Source organism: Sphaeramia orbicularis, chromosome 17 (assembly GCF_902148855.1).
Source record: "Sphaeramia orbicularis chromosome 17, fSphaOr1.1, whole genome shotgun sequence".
Lineage (NCBI taxonomy): Eukaryota > Metazoa > Chordata > Actinopteri > Kurtiformes > Apogonidae > Sphaeramia > Sphaeramia orbicularis.
In genome coordinates, this window is record NC_043973.1 from 26086911 (window position 1) to 26111080 (window position 24170).

Here is a 24170-nt window from a genome sequence, read left to right on the forward strand (position 1 = left end):
TGCAGCAGGCAGCAAAAAAAAAAAAAAAAGTTGTGATGAACCTTCTATATGCCACCTGCACAAACACCAACTTAAAAACTTAAGGACTGGCAGAGGACTAAACAAAGGTTAATGTAAACAGGAATCTCCCTAAAAAAAAAGTGTCTGAGTAAAGATATATATATATATATATATATATATATATATATATATATATATATATATATATATATATATATATGTATATATATATGTATATATATATATATATATATATATATGTATATATATGTATATATATATATATATATATATATATATATATATATATATATGTATATACACATATAATTTTTTTTTTTTTTTTTAAGGATTAGAGGTGACTGATGGACTGATGGAGCTGAAGTTAAAAGTGAGTGAGGAGAGGAGACGAAACTAGAGGAAATGAGAGGAGAGGAAACAAAAGGAGAAGAGAGGAAATGAAAGGAGAGGAGAGGAGAGGAGAAGAAACAAGAGGAGATGAGAGGAGAGGAAACAAAAGGAGAGGAGAAGAAATGAGAGGAGAGGAAACTAGAGGAGATAAGAGGAGAGGAGAAGAAACGAGAGGAGAGGAGAGGAGAAGAAACGAAAGGAGAGGAGAGGAAACTGGAGGAGATGAGAGGAGGGGAGAAGAAACGAGAGGAGAGGAGAGGAAACTAGAGGAGGTGAGAGGAGAGGAAACAAAAGGAGAAGAGTGGAAACAAAAGGAGAGGAGAAGAAACGAGAGGAGAGGAGAGGAGAGGAGAGGAGAAGAAACGAGAGGAGAGGAGAGGAAACTAGAGGAGAGGAGAAGAAACGAGAGGAGATGAGAGGAGGGGAGAAGAAACGAGAGGAGAGGAGAGAAGAGGAGAGGAGAGGAAACAAAAGGAGAAGAGAGGAAACGAAAGGAGAGGAGAAGAAACGAGAGGAGAGGAGAAGAAACGAGAGGAGATGAGAGGAGGGGAGAAGAAACAAGAGGAGAGGAGAGGAAACTAGGGGAGAGGAGAGGAAACAAAAGGAGAGGAGAGGAAATGAAAGGAGAGGAGAGGAAACGAGAGGAGAGGAGAAGAAATTAAAGGAGAGGAGAGGAAAGGAGAAGAAACGAGAGGAGATGAGATGAGTCGAAAAGAAAGGAGAGGAAGTGAGAGGAGAGGAGACTTCTACTACATTAACAACACTTTAGGAGAACACTGCGTTCCTGGCCCTCTTCCCTTGCAGCTTGACAAGTCCAAAGAGTGGACAGGTGGTGTGGGGATGGTGCTGGAATGGTATTATGAGATGATGCCCAGTGGCCATGTGGCATCGCCCGCTCTTCGTATGGAACGAGAAGAGCCTGCGTGCCCACAATGACCACAGCTATGAGTCACTGGCACTGCCACTTCCTGCCAAAGTGGATCAGAATGAGTGGGGCTTTGGGTCAGGGCAAAGCTAGAACATTTGATGACAAGTTTCATGACTTGGGACAGCCTTTCAGTGTAACACAAGGCTTCCAACTAGCAGCCTAGCAGAGATTATTCCAGTCTATTCAGTTGTAACTAAAAGAATGAGACAGCTCAAATCATAACAGTATGAAAATTGCCATAGCTCAAGATAGCATTTATTCTGGCCAAACTACACTGGTAGATGATAGTGAGAACGTACTATTTGAAGCTCAGTCTCTGAAATGAATAGGGAAAGAGAAGCTCGGATTTGACTTAAATGAATATGTGTTTAGTGATTGTGACATTCTAAACCAATACCGCAGTTTAAAAGGACATTGTGTTTTGGTTGTTTGTTCCAGTTTTTTATTTGTGCCAAAGAAACAAGGAGATCCTCTTAAACCCTTTAGTGTAACACAACAAACATTGGCCAGTGTACGTCATCTTATTTGCCAACAGGCCTATAGCAGCAAAAAGGCCAAAACAAATGTATGTTAGATATGTCAGCACATCCCTGATAAATATCATAATCTTGTTTTAACTAATAGAATTTGGGGGTAAAATGCAATTTTGGATAGTGTGAAGACAGCTGACGAAAATAGTCATGCAAAGCAAATGATGTGAGACTAATTAAACGACAGTCCTTTGATAAGAATATAGAAAAAGTCAACAAGAGGCACATTCCTTTTCGTTATTAGTTCTATTTTGGTGTATAAACAAATGTTATAAATAGAGCTCTCAAAACAACCAAGAAAACCTTCTATGAAAGCAAAAAAGGGTGAGTTGTAATCCTTTGGATTAATGGATTTGACAAGGGCATGTGCCTAGTGTAAGTAATAGAGGCCAGATTACATGTAGATAAGGCTGTGGCAGGGTGATCTGCAGGGGCTCAACCGTCTCACTGAACCAAGATGCATGTGACAGCTAAATGCTCACCAAATAATAAAGACAGAATGGCTTTACTAGAGGGGAGCTTTACATGAGACCAGGTAAAGGTACAGCTAAGACACATGAATACATCTGCAGTATTTTCATTAGGAAAAACCTATCATCAGTTTCAGGAGTGTAAGTACGAACTGTAACAGTCAACAAAAGTTAGTGTACTGGAATCACAAAGAGTGACATTGACTATTGGAAGAGCTCAAATCTTTTCCACATAGCCACTAAAGGAGATTGGGACAAACCTATCTATGCTTGAAGTCTTCATTCAGTTCTTTCACATAACTGAACTGGAAGCGAGCTTTAGCCCTGGGTAAATCTGGCCTAGATTAAAGAGGTCTGTCAAGTCTTCCTCAAATGAAGCACTAGATAATCATATTATGCATCATATGGGCTTGCAGCATTCACTGTGACATCATGCTAAGCTGGTACAATAGTGGCATATGCCAGCAGCCTGTGGCCAAAGCAGCACACACACACACACACACACACACGCACACATAGCCTTGCCATGTCAAAGTTTGGACAATGTGTACACACAGAAAAAGAGCAGACTTTAATGCCAACCATGACTGTAATTTAGGGATACATGTATGTGTTCCAGAAATAGACTTACCGTAGCGAGCTCATCAAATTTTCCAAACAGCTCATTGAGTAGTTTAACCAGTTCCTGGGCTGTACACTGTGAGGCCAAGCTGGTGAAACCTACTATATCTGCAAATAGGATGCTGTAAGAGACAGACAGAGACAAAAGAAGCATTTGAGTCAATGCTGATTATTTATAGCAACATGTCATACTGTATCAAGGAAACAAGATTATTGGGTGCCTGATCAGATTAACTCCCAGGAATTTATTTTAAAATTACATTTAGGAAACCTGAGCCAAAATCAGGTTGAACATTCTTTTTGGGTAATGTGTTTACAGCAAACTAATCAAACATCCAAATTAATGACCTGCAGCGGTGAGGAAAAATAAAATTCTGCTGTATTCTCTAACTGACTGGCAGCGCAGTCGAGCAGAACGACTTAAAATAGAAGCAGGATCATTCTCACGGGGATCAAGGTGGAGACATGTCCTGTTTGGAGCTGCAGAGAGGCTGTTCTAGGATATAATGCAACCATCAAGGTGCTGTCACCATCTCCCGGTGAACTTGTTTACCCTTTTGACAGCTGGTATACATGACTGAAAGTGCTTCAGGTTTACAGTTTGTGGCTAAGGTCATTTTCACTGTCTATATACCCAAAGCATTTTATGTGCTGTTGGTGATTTCTGCTGATGATCTCACGTGTTATGTTCCACTGTAACCTCTCAATAAGCCCTGGAAAAACAAGGAACACTCATATTAAAGCCTATGCTCCCCATGCTTCCACGAGACCACTCATTATTAATCTGTATCACAGCAGAAAAGCAACTTTTCTCTAGGATTTGCCCAAACTGTCACTGTCCTGAACAACCTGCATGCCTCCAGGTGTCCTACTGAAAGCTGACTCTTGTCTTCATGTGGGCTGGAGTTTTCACTGTGTGACAGACTGCTGGATCTTGAAGGGGGAGTTGCTAAATATCATTTTTTATCACAGTTGTCACCGTAATGAGGGGCAAAGGATTCAATTTCTGCAAATGTTTTAACCCATAAAGACCCAGTGCTACTTTTGTGGCTGTTCCCAAATTAATTTTTCTGTGTATTGAACCTTTTTTAAGTGATTTATTACTAGGGGTGTGTACTGGCCAAAATCTGGTGATACGATACAAATCACAATACTAGGATCACGATACGATATATCACAATATATCATGATACTGCTTAAAAGGCTATTTTTATTTTTTTATTTTTTTAAAATGATTATTTCCTGGAAGAATGGAATTACAGCAGAAATCTGCACAAATACTAAACACATTTTTATTTGATCACAACAGGATCTAATGCTATATCACAAAATTGTCCTGTGTTAAAACTTCAATTATGTTTTACAGACATTACAGATCAAGATCCTGCTAAAATGTCCATATTCTATTAGTTCATAACTAACATCATAACATTATTTTTGTAAAATTTCAACAAAGGAACTAACATCTGCCTGTCTCAGACAGTAAGAAATACTTTTAGGATGCTTCAAATAACCATTATTTAATAAAACAGTGTTAAATAATAATGAATGAGATATAAACAATAAAAACAAACAAAAATGAACCTCCGCCATATCTGCATTTGAATAAATATCTAAAAATATTGACCCAATACTTTTAAATATCAATACAGTTTTGCAAAATGAAATATCGCAATATATTGCAAAACCTATATTTTCTAACACCCGTATTTAATACCATCTATTTTAATATTATCCTCTGTATTTTGTTTTTGGTTTTTTTTTCAGTAAAAATCAGGTTTTTTCCTATATTTAATTCACTGATCATGCAAAAGTTCAGTAAAGCTAAGATTAAAATTGGGGGTTATTATTTCAGAAACAGACACAACTGAAGAAAAAGTGACCTTTTCTGTAAATTATATCATTAACTGAACAGATAACACTGTCACTGATCCAACTCCATGGGTTTTACTGGTGAATCAATGTTATAGAAGATGACGATGTTTCCAGGTTCCCTACAGAGCCTCTGAACGTCCACATGGGTCATATCTGATGACAATGAAAAGCTGACAAACTGCATTTTACACCAATTATTGACATGTATCGATAGGATTAGTGGATTAACAGGTATTAAACACTTTACATGACTAGATTGCTTTGATCACCAGTGGATGTTTGGGTTTTTATGGGTTAATGTAGGTTAATAGACCGAATTATGTCTCGTAAATATTTGAAACACCGGATATCGTGTCAGTATAAACGCTTAAAGTTCACTTCACAAAAACTCTAAAAATGTCTGAACTGATTAATTAAAGTATTTCAGATTGTCTAGTGAAATAAAACATCTAATTGCAGAAAGGATACGATAACATTAAGAGCAGAATTAATGCATGCAGCAAATTACCCAACAATAGAGCAAAGGAGCTGGACAAAAAACAAGATTTTAACTGATCTACCCACACAACACATGCCCAGTTATTTAATCTTCACAAACTAAAACAACAAAAATTCTCTTTTATTTCTTCTCCAGACTCTGAGCCAAAACTATTTTGTGTGTAAATTTGTTTCGGCCTTCTGTTGGTTTATTCAAAGAACTGAAATGTAAACTCAGACAAACTATGAAATAACCACAGTAATCATGTATTTAAAAGAAGATAGGAGTGTTAGTGTGATTAAACAGGAAAACTGGAATAATGACAGTGTGAGGTCCTATGTTAGTTAAAGTCAAAGTCAGCTTTATTGTCACTTTCGGCATATGTGCATAACATATGGAGAACTGAAATGACAAAACTCTAAGACCTTACGGTGCAAAATGAACGAAGTAGCAAAAAAAAAATACAAAAAATAGAATAAAACAGACTTTTTGTTTAGCTGCTTCTTTAGTTTATCCAGATGTTCAGAGGTGAATTTTGTGTTCTTAATCTTTAAAAGCCTAAGAATATTTTTGTAGTGTCTTCCAAATTCACTTATCTTATTCAAATTTTAACCTTACCTACAGGATCATCCTTTCATGTAATATCATCCTAGTGAGAATACAGCATTTCCCTGTTTTTAATTTATTGATCATATAGATGTTCAGAAACAGGTTATTACATCAGAACAGAGGAAACTGGAGAAAAAATAGCTTTTTCAACTAAATATATCATTACCTGAACATAAAAATATGTGTCTAAATCTGCTGTCATTTGTTAAACTCGGTGGGTTTTACAGGTGAGTCAATGTTATAGAAGATGACTGTGTTTTCACATTCACGATGGAGCCTCGGAACATCCAAATGGATAGTGTCTAATGTTGATGAAAAGCTGATAAACTGCATTTTACCTAAATTATTTACACGCATTGGTAGGATTAGTGATTTAGAAGTTATTAAAGACTTAAAATCAGTATATGCTTTTGGTCGACAGCCATTATTTAGGTCTTTTAGGGTTAAAACTGTGTATAGGACAAACTACAACCATGTCCATAAGCTCCTCAAAGTATTGAAACAAACAATAAATTCACCAAAAGTCATTTAAAAGGTATTTTATTCTTCTACTGCACTATATATTTGGAGTAAATATTGTAATTAGTTACAGAGCAGAACTTTTACCTATAGGGCCGGATCTACAAAAGGTTTGCGTGTAATGAAACGTGCAAACTCATTGCACATGCAGAAAAAAATTACAAACTGATTTACTAACTGTGCACACTAAGGGCCGGATCTACTTAAGGTTTGTGTGTATTAAAATGTGTGCAAACTCATTGCACACACACAAAAATGTACAAACTGATTTACTAGCAGTGCGCACTAAGGGTTGTGTCTTTCAAAGGTGCAAAATAGCGCGTCTGCATCCACTTAGTACGTTTGCCACAATGAATATGTAATATGGGGTGTTTACACGCAATTGTGCCTGTGGTGGGAGGAGAAAATGTAAATATATGAACTTTACGGGTCTCTTTTCCACTCCTGATGATTGTGATTAAAACTACGCACCGATATTAGGTTACAGTGTGACAAAATTAGGAGCACCTAACAGTCATTCAATCCACACCCCCACCCCCACATACACCTTTAAAATGAAAAATAAATGAATGAATGAGTCATGCAGTCAAACTCCTCCAACGTTACATTTCTGTGCATCTGGATCATTCAGTTACTATTAGTGCTGGTGTATCCCAGAGCAGTTTAGCACACGCAAAATCCTCATTTAAACAGGGCAGTCTATAAGACTTTGCACCTGTTGACATTTACGCAAGCAATCTTAGTAAATCACCCACAAACTGCGGTTCAAACCCATACGCAAAATTTTAGATTGTGTTCGCAAATTAGTACATGCAAATTGGGATCTTAGTAGATTCGGCCCATAGTGTAAAATTTTCTTTCTGATTTTTCCTTCCTTTCCTTTTCCTTTCTTTTGATCTTGTTCCTGTTCTACTTGGTAGATCTAATGTTGACTCCATTTACATACTACATCAACAGGGTGCTTTAAAACCTGTGCAAAATTTTGCTAGATCTGCCTCGGTGTAGGATTTGTATTTATTTTTTTCAAATCCAACCCACCTCACTTCTATAAATAGTTTTTTTTTAGTTAACTAGTATTTATTAGTATTAAGCAGATGGGTCTTGCAGTTTTTATAAACAATAATTCAGAGAAAAAAACTACTACTACTACTACTTTTATTGCCTTCTACTTTCCTCATGACCCCACAGTACCTTCACCCCAACCAGTTATTACCCCACTCCCCGAAAGGGTGACAAGGGGTATTGTTTTTGGTTTGGTTTTTTGTTTTTTTTGTTGTTTACACTCTAGCAGCAAAACTATTGGTTGAATTCATGCCAAATTGGGTTTATGCCAGTGACCCATGATAGATGTGGTCACATTTTGGGAAAAGTAGGACTAAGTTCAAATTTTTTTTATGAATTTTTTTTTAAATCTTTTTTTTCTCCCATTTACTTATAAAGAGCGACATTTCAAATGTCCATAAAAACATAAATTTTGTTTCGATTTACTTCAAACTTAGCGCATATATAGAGGCAGTTGATATGCTGACATCACCACACGCATAGACATGATGACATCAGCTGGATCGATGGCAAAATAAACTACAATACATGCGAGGGGCGGGGTTTGTTGTGCCTGGCACTACTTGTTTTTATTTTGAAGCATGATAACAGTGCAAGGCCTACGTTTAATTAATCTTTAGTTCAGAAATCACAACTTTTTACGTCTTCAGATACAGTGTGCTTGGGAGGAATTTGTTGATGAATGTTTTGTGATCAGCATTTAATGTAGGTCAAGAAATGCTGCTGGTACATTTAAAATAGGCCACAAATGTTTCTGTTAGTAACTGCACAGTCAGTGCTCAAATAAATGTTTATGATTAAGCACTGTATTAATGTCAGCAATGAGCGCACTTTATCTTGTTCAAAAAGAACAAAATCTCAGGGTATACACTATATTAAATAGCATAAAACATAAGCGTGGATAGAAATTAGTAACGATACCCAAGCGTGGTTGGACAGGCAAACTAAATCATAAAGACAAATGCAAAGTCTGTAATAGCAACTGCTGAGCATGCACTTATTAAACTGCAATACTGTGTTGTGTGTGCACGTTATTTTCTTCATTACTTCATTTTAGACACATCGGAACATGTACCCAGAAAATATTTACACGAGTTTGAAGATTAATGTTGCATTTACAGCTACTTGTATTTTATGCATATTTTATGCACCACAGAGACTAGAGATGATGCTTTTCTATTAATAACTCTGTACCTGTTTTTGCCATTATTCCCACCTCAATACTACCTCCTCCCATAGTTTTTGCCTGTAAACATACAAAGCAGTAGATACTGTAAACCACTACAGATGAGATTATTGCAGCACAAACATGGCTATTCCTGCAGTAACTAAAATGGACTGATATTTAAAATTGTTTCATCCATCATTTCCAATCCAATGGCTCATAATCAAGCGAGTTATTCACCCAATTATGTTAATCTCCTTCCTCCCTCATAGGCAGTATCACTGTAGCTATTTTGGAAAGTGTGATTTCAATTTATTCAGATTGCTGAGGACACAAGACACGTGCCAGTTGTGGGGTTACTGCTGAACGGAGCTACAATGTGTGCTGAAGTCTGGTCAATAATCTGATGTAACACAGAGGACTGTACTGCAACACATTTCTGTATAATTAATTTGATTATCAGCGACACAAGCATGTCATCTTTGAAACACAAATATGTGAATTAAATGGTTTTTTGTCAGTAATCTGTTTCGCTGTTGGAATGGCATTAAATAGGCTGTAATAAATGAGGACTAAATAATGATCTAATGTGATAAATAGGAATGATCTTCAGTAGTGAGAGTGGTGATAACAAACAGTGCATGCACCTCATTTATCACAGTTTTAATATTATTAATCACACTTAATTAAATGCAAATTGTTAATGAGAATACCATAGAGGTAGAGGAAGCAAAAAGGAATTAAATTAAGATGTCACTTGATAGGAAAAGATATATACAATTAAACATAAGACTGTATATATATCTTTTAAGTTCTGTTTGTAGGAAAGTCATAACAAGGAAGTGGCTTAAACTAGAAGAATCTACAGTGGAGGAGTGGATTGACATCATTTATGACATTTTTGAGATGGAAAGAATTACTTTTGTAACAATAATACTACATCGGTTTTATATAGCGCTTTTCTAGGTACTTAAAGATGCTTTACAATGAGCAGCCAAGGAACAAACACACAACAATATAAGACTACAACAAGGTTTGTTTTTAGAAAGATGGGAAAGATGGATTAGGTATGTCACACCGGTTAGACCATCGTTTATCTAAGGCACAGGTGTCAAACTTGCAGCCCGGGGGCCAAATCCGGCCCGCCAGAGGGTCCAATCCGGCCCCTGGGATGAATTTGTGAAATGCAAAAATGACACTGAAGATATTAACAATCAAGGATGTTAAAATCATTTTAGGTTATTTCAGTCTAAAGTGGATCAGAACCAGTAAAATATTATCATAATAACTTATGAATAATGAAAACTGTAAATTTGTCTGTGTTTTAGTGTAAAAAAGTAAAATTACACAAAAATGTTCACATTTAACGACTAGTCTTTTACAAAAAATGTGAATATCTGAAATGTCTTAAGAGAAGTATGTGGAATTTTAATAATATTCTCCCTGTTATTTCATGTTTTGTGTATTTGTAGATCCGCTGTGATCTCTAAGTTGTGATTCACATGTATAAATGATAAACTAAGGTGTAATATTGCTAACATTGCACTTATTTTACTAAAGAATTTTCAGGTTGTTCATATTTGTTTATGTTATATTCAAGTACAATTCGTAGATGTAAACATTTTCATTACGGAATTTACTTTTTTCACTCAAAAGTTCTTATCCTATTATTTATATTATTTTACTGGTCCGGCCCACTTTAGATCATATTAGGCTGAATGTGGTCCCTGAACTAAAATGAGTTTGACACCCCTGATCTAAGGCCATGTCTTATGTCCATTTCACCCCCTTTTTTTTCTTTTTAACCCTTTTGTACCAATGTTTGGTTTTGTTTATTTATATATCACAAATGTGCACCTCACCATTCCTGTTCTAGGGAGATTAGTTCATTTTTGGTATTGCTGAGGGAGGACCAATCATCCTTACTTGTATTGTCTGTGAGATTCAATTGTACTTTTCAGATGAATGGATGAGAATGGTGAATTGTTGTGTGATTAAATATGTGAGCCATGGAAAATACTAGAGCTGCACAATATCTCGTTTGAGCATCGTCATCGGGATGTACATCACAGGTCCTGCAGTGTAGGAGGCAAATGAACTCATGTTCTCATCTCATTTCAACCTGGGTACCTGACACACACTGCGATCCACCAGTCACAATCGTTTTTGATCAGTTTGCTGAAGCTGACCACACCCCTGCACATGTAGTGAGTCGCTGGTAACAACAATGAAAAATGAGCAACAAACAAGAGAAAATCACCAAAAAACAAAGACTTGGTGGCAAAAAGAAAAGCAACGTGAGTTATCTGGAATTATTTCAGCCACAAGAAGGATGATATTGAAACACGTGTTCTGTGTCAATAGTGCCTTGCAACTGTTGCCACAATGAGAGGTAACACAACTAATTTGTTTGACCATTTACATTGACACCACATAGCTATTATATCCTCCTGAGTATTTTTTATATCGTAATATATATTGCAGGTAGGGATATAACGATATGAAAATTTCATATCATGGTTATTGTGACCAAAATTATCGCGGTTATCATTATTATCGCGGTATTGTTGAAATTGTGCTCAAAATGTTCAAAAAGTACTGACGCACACACTGAAATAATTTAACCAAGTTGTATTTTGAAAAAAAAAAAAAAAAAATAATTGGCACAATGTACTTTCTCTTGGCAGAAACATTCAAATATTAACCCTTAACAGTCTGAGCCTATTTTGTCTGTTTTTCAGTACTTTTGAGTTTGCCTTTATATACTAATATAAACAAATGTTTACTATACCAATGTTTGGTATCTTTTTTTTTTTCAGCACAACTTCATCTCAACACAAAAGGACAAAAAACACACAAAAAATATAAAATCCGTTTTGAAAAATGTATATAATTTATTGCATAAATAACACAAAGATACTTAATGAACCTTTTCAAAGACTTTAAAAGTGAACATTGGTTCCAAATATTAGGTTTATAAAATCAAAATTGTAATAAATTAAAACTATGCTTAAATATTTGACATAAAAGCATAGCTTTACATAGGCATTTTCTCCAGAAAAATGAAACACGGTTATCATGATAATTCGAATTTAAACAGTAATACTAACCGTTGGCAATTTTACCGTGTTTTATCGTTATACCGGTCATTGTTAAATCCCTAATCGCAGGGTTAAAAAAATCGCAATGTCAGTTTTTTCCAATATTGTGCAGCCCTAGAAAATACCAATAAAAAGAGAAGTGAAAAAAAAGACTTTATATATCTTGTTAATAAACCTTAGTTTTGTTATTTTAGAATCATACTCATTTAGACACTGAGGACTGCAATACCAACGTGGCTGGATGTTAATCAAATCAAACACTGCCCACAATCTACAAACATAATGAAGATAACTCTGAGTAAATTGTGCTGCACACTGTTTACTTTCTAATTACAGTCCACCCAAATCACATAAATCATGTCTGTATCCGGTCTAGATCACTCTCAAAAAGGGTGGCGCTATCTGAAGGAGTTCAAGGCCCAAAAGCAATCAGCACAGCTCCAGTGAGATGTGTCTTAACCGACGTGCACACACACACTGTTATGCAACGCAAATGTAGTCTCCATTGCATTTAATCCCCTGCAGCAACTTAATCCCGGGGCTAAGCAAACACTCCTCCTCAAGCTTCCCTGCTGCTCTGAGGACACAGAGGGAAGGATGAAGGCACAAAAAGGAAACAATGAAAAGTTGAAGCTCGGTAAGGGAGATTTAACAGAACAGTAAGACACTGGCATAAAGATTTTGATTTATGAAAATCAGATTTAGAGATGGGTGAGAGTGGAGTTGTTTTCACACGTTTTGTTCACAATTTAGTGGTAAACAGTTAAGACATTCATTGCAGCCAACTACAGCTGCGTAAGTGAGGAGGAAAAGTGAAACTAATATTATTCACAGCTAAAGTTTTTTGTAGATGAAGATCTTAAATACAAATTATGTTGTTTGTTTAATAGCTTTACATTTTGCTGATGGTACAGACTGTAATTATTTCATTGCTTATAATTAGCCCATAAATACCCAGTGCTACTTTTGTGGTAGTTCCCAAATGATTTTTTTTTCTTTATCTTTAACATTTGTTAAGTGATTTGTTGCCATTTATTATGAAATAATCCTCTGTAAAAAACTTGGATTAGCATCTTTGTTCAATTTGAAGTGTGGCTACTGCAATATACCCGAAAGGGAAGTTTTGTATGACCTGCTTTTCCAGATAAACAAAGAACAGAAATAATCCTCTGTATTTTGCAGTTTTCCAGTGAAAATCAAGTATTTGTCAATATATAATTTGCTGATCATATAGATATTCATAAAAGTTCAAATTAAAATTGAGGGTTATTATACCAAAAAACAGAAAAACTGAAGAAAAGATGATTTTTTCAGTAAAATATATCATTAATTGAACATAAAATAAGCATCTACGACTGCTGTCATTGATCAGACTCTATGGATTTTACTGGTGAATCAATGTTGTAGAAGATGACGGTGTTTCTATGTTCACTATGGAGCCTCTGAACGTCCAAATGGGTCATATCTGATGACCATGAAAAGATGACATACTACATTTTACACCAATTATTTACATGTATTGATAGGATTAGTGGATTAACAGGTATTCTACATTTTAGATCAGAAGATGGTTTTGGTCACTGGTGGATGTTTAGGTCATTATGGGTTAAGTAACATTGTTAATGCAGATTTGAATTTACAATAGGATTACTACTTTGGCATATGTAAAAAATCTGACTACTTCTTTCAATACTGTACACTTTAGTTTTAGACAACATCAACATTAAGGTGCAACAGAGGAGCTAATTTATCTACAAACATCAGATCTAAACATCTCACAGCTAGAACAAGGAGAGGAAACACTTGCTGATACAGGTTATACTTTATCAATATCAGATGGCCAATGCATATTAGCTCAAAACCCCCTGAGGTAAGTATTAAATTTGTAATTTTGGGCTAAATAAACTAAATTAACCTAATTTCTCATGAGACACAGACATATAATGTCTCGTAAATGCTCAGTATGTAATTTCTGCTGCTGGGGTTCACTCAATCAAAATAACAACAACCTAAACAGACATAGATGGTGTTGTGACGTAGCCTGGAATCATGGGAGTCATCATTTTCACTACCACAACCAAACACATTCTGCTTAAAATGACTCAGGCAGAAATCATGTTGAGGTAAAGTTGTTAACATTTTATTTTCCATTATGTTTGGCGACATATAGCCTATTCCTATTATGTCATTTTGTTCTAAAGAAATAGCTGCTAGGAATGTTAATGTTAATATGAGTAAAGGGGATATGACACAGCTGACAAGCAGCAAAATGAAAAAGGGACATTATTGTGAATACAATTACACATTTCATATAATATATACAGACAAGTCAACATAATATATAGCAAGTCATTTTAAGACATTTACTTTAATGACAGAAATTTTAAAGTGGAAATGTTATATATTATAAGTTTAACTAACTGGAATATGGCTTGTGTAACCTAATACCTTAGCTGTGGATTTTGTTGGACATTATGTTGTGGTGAAAAAAAAAAAATATATACGGATCTTAAGACAAAACACTTTGACCCTAAACCGCTAAAAATTGGCAACTGTGCAGAACATTGTGTAAGACAGCAGAATCTTCTCCTTGCGAAGACATGCCTAATCTGCCTTTCTGTTTCCCTAGCAGAAACACCAACACGAAATAATAATAAAAAAAAAAAAAACCTTGCAGACTGATGAGCCACAAAGTTGTGATAAACACAACCGACACACTGGTCTTATTCCAGCAAAAACATGACCTGACCTTAAAATCAGAAATTAGTTTTAATCCCATGTAGCCTATATGTAACGCCACTGTATTACTGCTTCAACATTCGCTGCTAAATGAATGGAAAGTGCAACCTAATATATGTGTTGTGGCTGCAGTGTTATCTAAACTGATAACAAGCAAGAGGGTCAGGCAATAACCCTTAATATTCATTGTGAAAAATTAAATATTTCGGGTTTTGCAGCCTAAGAGATGATAATGTTGTCGGACACTGTTGGGTCAGATCACACTACATTGTGTTGCCTTCAGTGTTTTTAGGACATGTTTAGTTATTCACTTCTGTAATATAATGCATTGTGACAGCATTTATTCCACAATTTCAGCTGGAAATTTTCCCATGAGGAAAATGTACAATACTATATCAAAATGACACATTTAAGAGTAGCATTAGTTAATTCAATTCGCAGCTCAAATGGGTTTGAATTAAATATTGCAGCTGTGTTAGGCTGATCTGAGGATCCTACCTGACATTGTCATGGCGCTGGATGTAGATTTTGTGAAAGATCCTTTCTGGGGGCTTCAGGAAATCCTCTTTCATCTCCATAGCTACGTTCCTGGGCAACAGACTCATTAGCAGGCGCTCCTGAGTGTGTGTGTTTGTGGGTGAAAACGAGAGATAAAAAGAGAGAGAGAGAGAGAAAAGATAAAGTTTAAATATACAAAGATAAATGCATGTAGGTATTAAATATGGCAAAGTTTCTAAAGGACAAAGTGTTCGCACAGCATTAAGAAATGTGCCAGACAAAAAGGGAAGAAATCTAACAGAAATGGATAATGTGTCAAAATGACTCACGGTATGACAGAGAAGGGGACAAAAAACAAAAAAAACCAAAAACATACACATCTAATTTTACCCACGGTTTCAACAGCGCTCAGGTGCCTGTACCTGTTTCTCGTTCTCATCCTCCATGCGGAGTCTCTCTTCGATGCAGTTGCGAGCCTGCAGGAAGGCCTTCCTCTGGGCTCGTTCTGTCAGGATGCGCACAAACAGCCCTGACAGGTTGACACTGGTGAACAGGACTGTGTTGGCAACCAGCTACAAATGCAAAAACAGTACAGTACGTCAAACACAGTGGTTAAAGCTTTTAACAAGTACAGCATTACAGATCATTATAATATGATTGGAATGAACTGTCAGGCAATTTGCACATTTGATTTTTGTGGCAAGCTGTTCTCTGTATTTCTGTAAATAAAGTAAATTTTCTTTTCTTCTTCTAATTTCTGATCTATCATTGTATGTTGTCTGTGTTTATTGGTGCACAGTAAATCATAACATCCTATATAGCAAAAGCTAAATGTACCAATACATGCCCACAGGGCGTACATATGCTTTTTAAACTGGGTTACACTAGATTATATTTGAATGGGTGAAACTTTATTGATCCCACAATGGGGAAATTTACTGGTCTATGCGGGAAGAGGAAGTGCAAGAAAAATGTACAAACAATAAAAATGATAATAATAAGAAGAAATGAAACTCCTTATGCTATATACATATGTACATAAGAAGTACTACGGTTGTGGTATGCAAAAAGGAAAATAGAAGCAAATGTAAAAGTACTGGTGAATACATAGTGTACATTATTTATATACAGTGTTTTCTCCACTTCAGCCACAGTGAACTTTTCTTTTCATTTCTCCTCTGTGCTATGAACTCATTCACAACTTATTCAGCACTGACAAAGATCTTCCTATCAGAGTCCCGGGTAAGAGAAAGGCTGATATTTGTCTTTATTTTGGGGTCTGTGACATTAAAACAGTTGAGATTGTGTGTTCTAGGTTCATCCATCACAGCAGCATGACTGGTTTCAACCTTGTGCAGGACAAAGGGAATAAGGGGTGTTTTCTACTCGACTGAGGACAGGCTGCACACAGTAGGACTCTGTAAAGAAACCAAATTAAGTCTTGTTGTCACTCAAGTTTTCAATACATACATCCTAGTACTTTGACTTTTAAAATGTCATAAACTCCTATTATTACAGACAGGCATGTGTTCCAGTTCAAACGATAATGGAGGTTTTTTTTTTTTTTTTCGAAAGGCTGCTTTGGCAGTAGCAGTCTGTCTGTGAGCAGTGCTGGCAAACATCTCCATTTTTACATTATCCTCAAGTTACTGTGGAGCCTGAAGAAAGAAAATGTGGACATCAAAGTTAAGTGGTGTAAAACCTCAAACTGCCTTTATGTGGAAATAATTGATCTTCTTGCACTGTACTCTCTGTCAGTAAAGAGAGCCGATAATTCTTCACAGTGAGGACACTGAACCCTTTTATCTCCTTTTATCAGATTTTTTTTCAGAGCCATTTTAGAGTTCTGTTAAGACATTTAGTAATGCAGCTCTTAAAAATGTAAAATGCATCCTCTTCTGAATGATACTAATAGAAAGACAAATAATTTATGTATCCTGTTTTGTACGGAGTAGCGATTAGTTTATTAGTTTTGATCCCCATTAGCTGCTTCACACCACAGCAGCTACTCTTCCTGTGGTCATTAACAACATAAAAACAAGGCACCATAATTTCCCACAACTTGCTCAACAAACAGGATGTACATCCACTCAACACAACAGCATGAAAACTAATATTCAACAGCAAGCACGCAATGCAAAACAGTAACAGTAACAATACCAACAACAACAACAAAAAAGAATAAATAAATAAATAACCCCCCCCCCCCCAAAAAAAAACAAAAAAACAAAAACAGCTCCACAACAAACTAATGAAAAACAAACCATCTAGATGACGTCACTATAGGATGTGCAATAGCTCAGACAGTTATTCTTGGGTAAATATGAAAATTCTTAACCTTTCAGAAAAACTAACTGCCTGCATTTTGGAAATAAAAATGTATTCCATGCCACCATTGCCCTATATTGCACACTTCCCTGTATTTGATTCGTCCTACAGGCAGGCAACAGGAAATGTCTGTCACCTGACTGGTGTGTGGAATATTGATGAACATCACAGAAGAAAGTCAGTTTACTGAAAAGAAGTTCAGATTTTTTTTTTTTTTTTTTAGTAATTATAATATTTCTAATAAATTTAACCAAAGAGTATCTAATTCTACCCTTTATATGTAACCAGGCCAGACGGCTGTGAGTGTCTCTAGTGCTTGTTCTGAATGGGTAATTTAGGACTATTGGAGCTGCTTTGTTTTGCACAATTTGAAGTTTATTTAGATGTATTTCTGATGTATTTGACCAAATGATTGAACTATAATCTAAATGGGACAGAACTAATGTTTCCACTAATGTTTTCTTTATTTGACTTGTATGCAATTTCACATTGCAGTTAATGAATATCATGCTAAACCAGTACTAGTTTTGGTTTTTCCCATATATATCATTACAGTAATGAGGTATGTTAGATATACAGAGCCATAAAGTTGAGGCTACTGTCAGCTGAGTGCCTGCGACTGAGGTGGGTGGCTGTAGGAAGCCTGGGCCATGCAGGGTCATGCCACGCAGCTCATCTCTAAGCTTAATGGATTAGCTATCTCTGGTCGTCCAGCTAACACTGTCCTTCACATGGCCATGCAGGTATCTCATAGCCTACATATAGAAAACAATCTCCTCTGCAAATACACTGTCATCATCCTTGGGCATGATGAACTGATCAAATCTCAATTTTGCTTCCAAGAAATGCACAAGCTTTATGTCATATGTTGCACTGAGGCAGAAATGTTCAATTTCCTCTGAGGGAGTTTGACTGATGTGATATAGTATCTCATTGCCTTACACCTGATCGGAAATGCGAGCAAGTGAGCCTACGCCAGTGCGTACGTCTTTGAACATACAACGATATAAATGAACTGAGAGATGTATACCAATTTCTGTTGGTGCTGCAAAAAGATAGGCATGACTTTGCCCTCTTTTTCATAACTGAGGCATATAGTGTGGTAGAAGTGGAGTGTGTGTGTGTGTGTCCCTCTGACTTGTCCTACTTCTGGTGCTAGCAGGATGTCACTCAGGTTCTTCATTCCCAGCCAGCACCTCTGGGGCTGAATCATATCCCCAAAGAAACAAACAAGGGCACACACATTGCTGTTTCTCTAACCTTTATCATCACCATCATCATCATCATCACACTTATACAGTAGTTTGCTGTTATTAAAAGTCAGTAAGTAAATACATGGGATGTGATTTACAGGTTTGATATTTTGGCACAAAAAAAGTTCCACTCCATATATGTGTTAAATGCACCTTTATGGCTCACAGTTTTACTCAGTCCTGTGGTTAAGTTTACATAAACTAGGTCTTTTTCTTTCTAAAACAGGTCGTGGCAGAATTACATTTTTTTTTTTTATTAAAGCCTGAGCAAATCCCATCAAGTGTAACCACAGGGAACTGTCCTTAGTGCTGAACTGAGAGTCTTAGCAGTCCGTTTCATCGCCTAAGCCTATAGTTTATTTATATGTTGAATTTGTAAAGAATTGATTCTATTTCAGGCCTATATGATGAAATACACATGGTTATGAAATCCAAAAGGCACTGTGATCTGCTTGTGTGATGGGGTCTATACTCACTGTTCTCCAGAGTTTCTGTGTTTTTGCTGTAACAGAAGTGGCAGTGACAATCAAATGTGAGATGGAGACCATTATTCCAAAAACAACAGCCAAAAGTGTCCGCACAGGCAGGAGCGCATAGGCGACGAAGGTGACCAGGATGAGCTGCCACATGCCCTGCTCCGGGGACGTCGGGGGCTCCATCCCCATGGCGCCCAGGGAGAAGGGGCAGCAGAGGAAGGAGAAAGTGAAGCCGAACAGCAACGTCAGGTTGACAATCTGTTGGAGCTGAGTCACTTGCAGGTATTTGACATTAGTTACAATGAACAGGGAGACGAAGATGATACAATGGACCGGATGGGACCCCTTAGAGATGGTGAGACTGGGGCCGGACAGCAACTCCACCACGGCCAGTGTGGAGGACATGAAGATGAGAACAGCCAGGGCTTTGAGGGTAGACGTCTGCTCCAGTTTCAGGTTGTAGTTCTGGAAAAGGGACTCTAGCTCCTTACAGTCGAACTCGTCTTCACACACGATGGTGGTCAAAGGGACGCCCGGTGGACAGTGACTTCTCTTCCGCCTCGTTTTGACTTTCTGAAACGGTATTTCCTCCATGTCAGGGCCATTCATAAACTGAATACCTGCTCACAGCTTAGGTCAAAACGGAACACCGGATCTCACGCCGCCGACACGGACCGGAGCCAACGAAGAAAGACGCGCACAGCAGGCTGGAGGCAGAGCGTCCCAGATAGCGGAGACTGGCCGGTGGCCACAGACGCGCTCCACACTATCCACAGGTTGAATTGGGTAGTTCGCAAAGATCAGCTTCCAGCAAAACCCTCATGTCTCTGTAGCATTTGCTGACCGTCTGTAAAATGTAGCCTCTGTGTGTAAATATATATATATATATGTTAAAAAAAAAAAAAAAAATGTTATTCGTTTGAGCGTCACATGAAGAGCAGCGCACACGACGTCTTGTTCAGATGGTAACAGCTTTTTGCGGGCTCAGATAGGATCACGCCTGCGCATTATGAGGTGAAGATAAGACAGGTCTCAGCTACTCAACACACACAGTCAAGACGATTTGACTGGTGAGGCTGCAGAGCTTCTTCCCACAGCAGTACCTACATGTTATAACCATCACCCATAATAACTATGTCCTTCTATCATCCACCATCCACCCACACATGACATGTTTCCATCATTAGTACCTTTGCAATCTAATTTTTTACATACAATCCTCCTTCCCCTGTCTCCTTCACTTAGATTACACACATGCATTTTACACAGAACACAGGAAGAATTAATAGATGGGGCTGCACAGGAACAACATCAGTGTTTTCAGACTATGATTCATAAAATTCTCACCATAGAGAAACTGTTCAGCTGACAGCTATGCTATAGTTGGCACAGGCAAGGGATAACATGCTTGCATATCATTCATCATATGATTTGAGTGTTGCCAGTGAGGCAGCTACCCTCACCATCAGCATCCTTTTTGGCATTCAGGGGGTGGTGTCTCATTCATTACCAAGGGAAGATTAGTCATCCGTCACCGGCTGCCGTTGCCATGACCTGTCAGTGCCAGGGAGGGTGTAAGAAAGTGACAGATGGATGGCCCATGCCAAAGTCCAACACTCTGCCATGGTACCAGGACACTCACATGCCTTCTGCTCCCCTCCCTCTCCCTCTCCCTCACCCTCACCCTCTCAGCTGTTAGTATTTCAGCTCGCACTGATCTGACGCAGCTACTGAATGAGAGTATACACTGTGACAGGTAAACAAAGAGACAGAAATGGATAGGGTGGAAAATAGATGCAGAAAAGTAAAGTACCTGGCAGCCTACCAAATTCTGAGTCTAAAAAAAGCATCTGATTGCCTGATAAAAGACTGGTCCGACTATGTGAAAGGATCAAAGATAAAAATGTATTTTAACCCATAAAGACCCAGCACTACTTTTGTGTCAGTTCCCAGATGAAATTTTTCTCCATATTTAACCTTTCTTAAGTGATTTTTCAGCATTTATTATAATATTATCATCTGTATTTTGTATTTTATCAGTATAAATCAGGTTTTTTCTTATATTTACTTCACTGATCATGTAGAGGTTTATAAAAGCTCAGATTAAAGTTGAAGGTTATTCTACACTGTAAGCCCAGATGTTGTATTTACTAAAATGCTTTAATTACAATGTACTTAAATGATTTAAGTTTTATGACATTACTATAAAATGTTAAGTATATTCTACTAATTTGTAGACATAGTGGGAAGTACGAAAAAGTTTAAGTTGAACGGATTTAAATCACTAAGTTTTAGTCACGACCACACCTTTTTATCTCCGCATTGCATTGTGGGTATTGGGCATGTTGTTGAAAATGTGTTATTTTTCTGTGGAAGGGTTCAGCAGGGTTGTGGTGGTAGTGTTAATTTGGACTTAATGTGCATTTAGCAATGTTTGTTGGCCTTTTTGTGTTTGTTTTTGTATTTTTGCAGAGCTGCACCATGAGTCAGAGCCATAGGAAGAACAATGGCTTTACTGTTCATCAATAATTGTTATATTTAAATATTAATCTTTAAGTCTTACCAGTTGAAAAGCATTGTCTGTATTGACTAATTATTTTGGATCAACTTTGACTTAAATTCCTGCTGCACCAGAATATTATAAGTAGAATAATTCTACAAAGCAATGTATATTGCATTACGCTTCATTTAAATCAACTTGGAATTGAGTACAACAAACTGATGATATTAAGTCTAATGATTATACAAAACAAGAGACATTGCAATGAATTTTAAGTTAAATTATTATTTAGTGTGTTGTACTTAAAATAGCAATTCTATTCAAACCAAGCATTTAAGTTTAATACAATCAAGTTTTCATTATTCATTACTTAAATTTTTTAAGGCAACGAGTTACCTCAGATTTTTTAAGTAAACTCAACTATCCGGTCTTACAGTGTATCAAAAACAGAGAAAACTGCAGACAAAGTGACTTTTTCCAGTAAAATATATCACTAACTGAACATAAACCAAGCATTTCCATCCACTGTCATTGATCAAACTCCATGGGTTTTACTGGTGAATCAATGTCATCGAAGATGACGGTGTTTCCATGTTCACTACGGAGCCTCTGAATGTCCAAATGGGTCATATCCGATGACCATGAAAAGATGACAAATTGTAGTTTATACCAATTATTTACTTGTATTGATAGGATTAGTGGATCAACAGGTATTAAACAGTTTATATCAGTCGATGGTTTTGGTCAACGGTGGATGTTTGGGTCTTTATGGGTTAAACCAGGGGTGTCAAACTCATTTTAGTTCAGGGGCCACATTTAGCCCAAATTGAACTCAAGTGGGCCAGACCAGTAAAATAATTACAGTGAAAAAAGTAAAATTATATTATGATCAGGTTTACATCTACAAAGTTTCCTTAAAAATCTAAATAACATGAACAACTTGAATTGTCTTAAGAAAAACAAGTGTAATTTTAACAATATTATGCCTCGGTTTCTCAGTTTATCATTTACACGTGCATTACAATTTGCGTTACAATCGCACAAAACATTTAGGAACAGGCAGAGTATTGGTAAAATTGCATTTGCTTTTCTTAAAACATTTCCGTTTGTTCATATTTGTTCAGGTCATTCACATTTTTTATACAAGTATAGTTTGGTAATGTAAACATTTTCATGTAATTTTACTTTTTTTGCATCAAAAAACGAGAAAATTTGGGGTTGTCAGTATTTATAGGTTATTATGATAACATTTTACTAGTCTGACCCACTTCAAATCTTATTGGTCTGTATGTGGATTGATTGTTAACATCTTCAGTGTAATTTTTGCATTTCACAAATTCGTCCTGCGGGCCAGGTTTGGCCCCCAGCCTGCATGTTTGACACCTGTGGGTTAAACTAAAGTATGCCTGTTAAGTAAAAATATTGTATAGATTACAGAAAATGGAAGGAGAAAGGTGATACATGAAAACTACTAAACTAAGGTTCAGGGTGTAATATTCAGCAAAATACTAATATCGCTCATCTGGCCTTCTTTAACAGGTACCACACAACTCAACAACAATCAACAGGTATTAAACAGTTTACATCAGTAAATGCTTCTGGTTGGTGGTGGATATTTGGGTCTTCATTGGGGGCATTCAGAACATGGTGTATATCTGCTGTAAAAGTTTTTGTATCTAACTGTGTAGTATTATTATACTTTGATTTGAAGTGGTGCCCAAACATTGTAAGAAAAATCATTTAAGAAAGATTCATAGAGGATAATTAATAAATACTGTCAGCTGTTCACATACATACAGATCTATTGCTGTGTCCACAACAGTAGCTCCTGTCATTTTCTCCCATCTCTCTTCCTGCCTCGCTCCTCTGCAGCCCGGCTCCTCAGAGATGAAGATGTGGGACAAAAGATGTAGGACACCATCTTTGTCTTATTTAATAGTCCTTTACTACTCACTTACTGGACTTTATTAGATCACTTATCAAGTCTGCACTAATGTGTGGCTGTCTGCCTGTCTCCTGCAGACTTTGTACCAAGCTGAGTCTAACACAAAGGTGATATGCAAATGAAACAAACAGCGTCATATTTAGTCTATTGGCCAGAGTGTAATTAATCTTGCACTGATTTTCTGTCATCACTTCAATCAATATTTCAATATTCCTTGTAAGCAGCTACCAAATTAATCTTAATAATGAGCTGCTGAGGCTTCTTGCATTCGTTTGATGCAAATGTCAACCTGTGTATTCAAACAAGATGAAAATCTGACATTCAAATCATCACATGCAGATTTGCACTTTTTTCTTATCGCTATCAGTGATTGTCATGGTCATTGCATTTCTGTGAAGGCATGCTGCACCTTTGACCTCTATGCGGTGAGAAACAGTGGGGATGAGAGCAAAGGCATTGTGCGGTATAAAAGTGTTATTCCCTCTGCTTTTGATGGCTTCAGGTGTAAGTGCACGGTCACACTCTGCCAGCCCTCATCTTCTGAGAACAAAGAGAGGTCTTATGGGAGTTCACACCACAGAGCTGCACTCCAAGGACATTGGACAAGGAGACAGCCGCCTGCTTCCTGCTGCATGCCTCTCTACAGAAAAAACTCCACTTCC

The 24170-nt window shown here is 36.9% G+C and overlaps 1 protein-coding gene across 3 annotated transcripts in view; it reads right to left on the minus strand.

The window, feature by feature from the left end:
* LOC115436646 (adenylate cyclase type 1-like) overlaps window positions 1–20051 on the minus strand; it is a 45245-nt gene extending 25194 nt beyond the window's left edge. For 2 of the 3 annotated variants that reach the window (XM_030159547.1, XM_030159546.1), the window contains exons 1-4: window positions 19064–19672; window positions 15429–15578; window positions 15007–15125; window positions 2971–3082 (exon numbers count right to left, since the gene is read on the minus strand). In XM_030159547.1, coding sequence (XP_030015407.1) covers window positions 2971–3082; window positions 15007–15125; window positions 15429–15578; window positions 19064–19672 — 990 coding nt within the window. Of the gene's footprint in view, window positions 1–2970; window positions 3083–15006; window positions 15126–15428; window positions 15579–19063 lie in introns of all 3 variants that reach the window. The other variant, XM_030159548.1, reaches the window with a different exon arrangement.
* Window positions 20052–24170: the final 4119 nt, after the last annotated feature.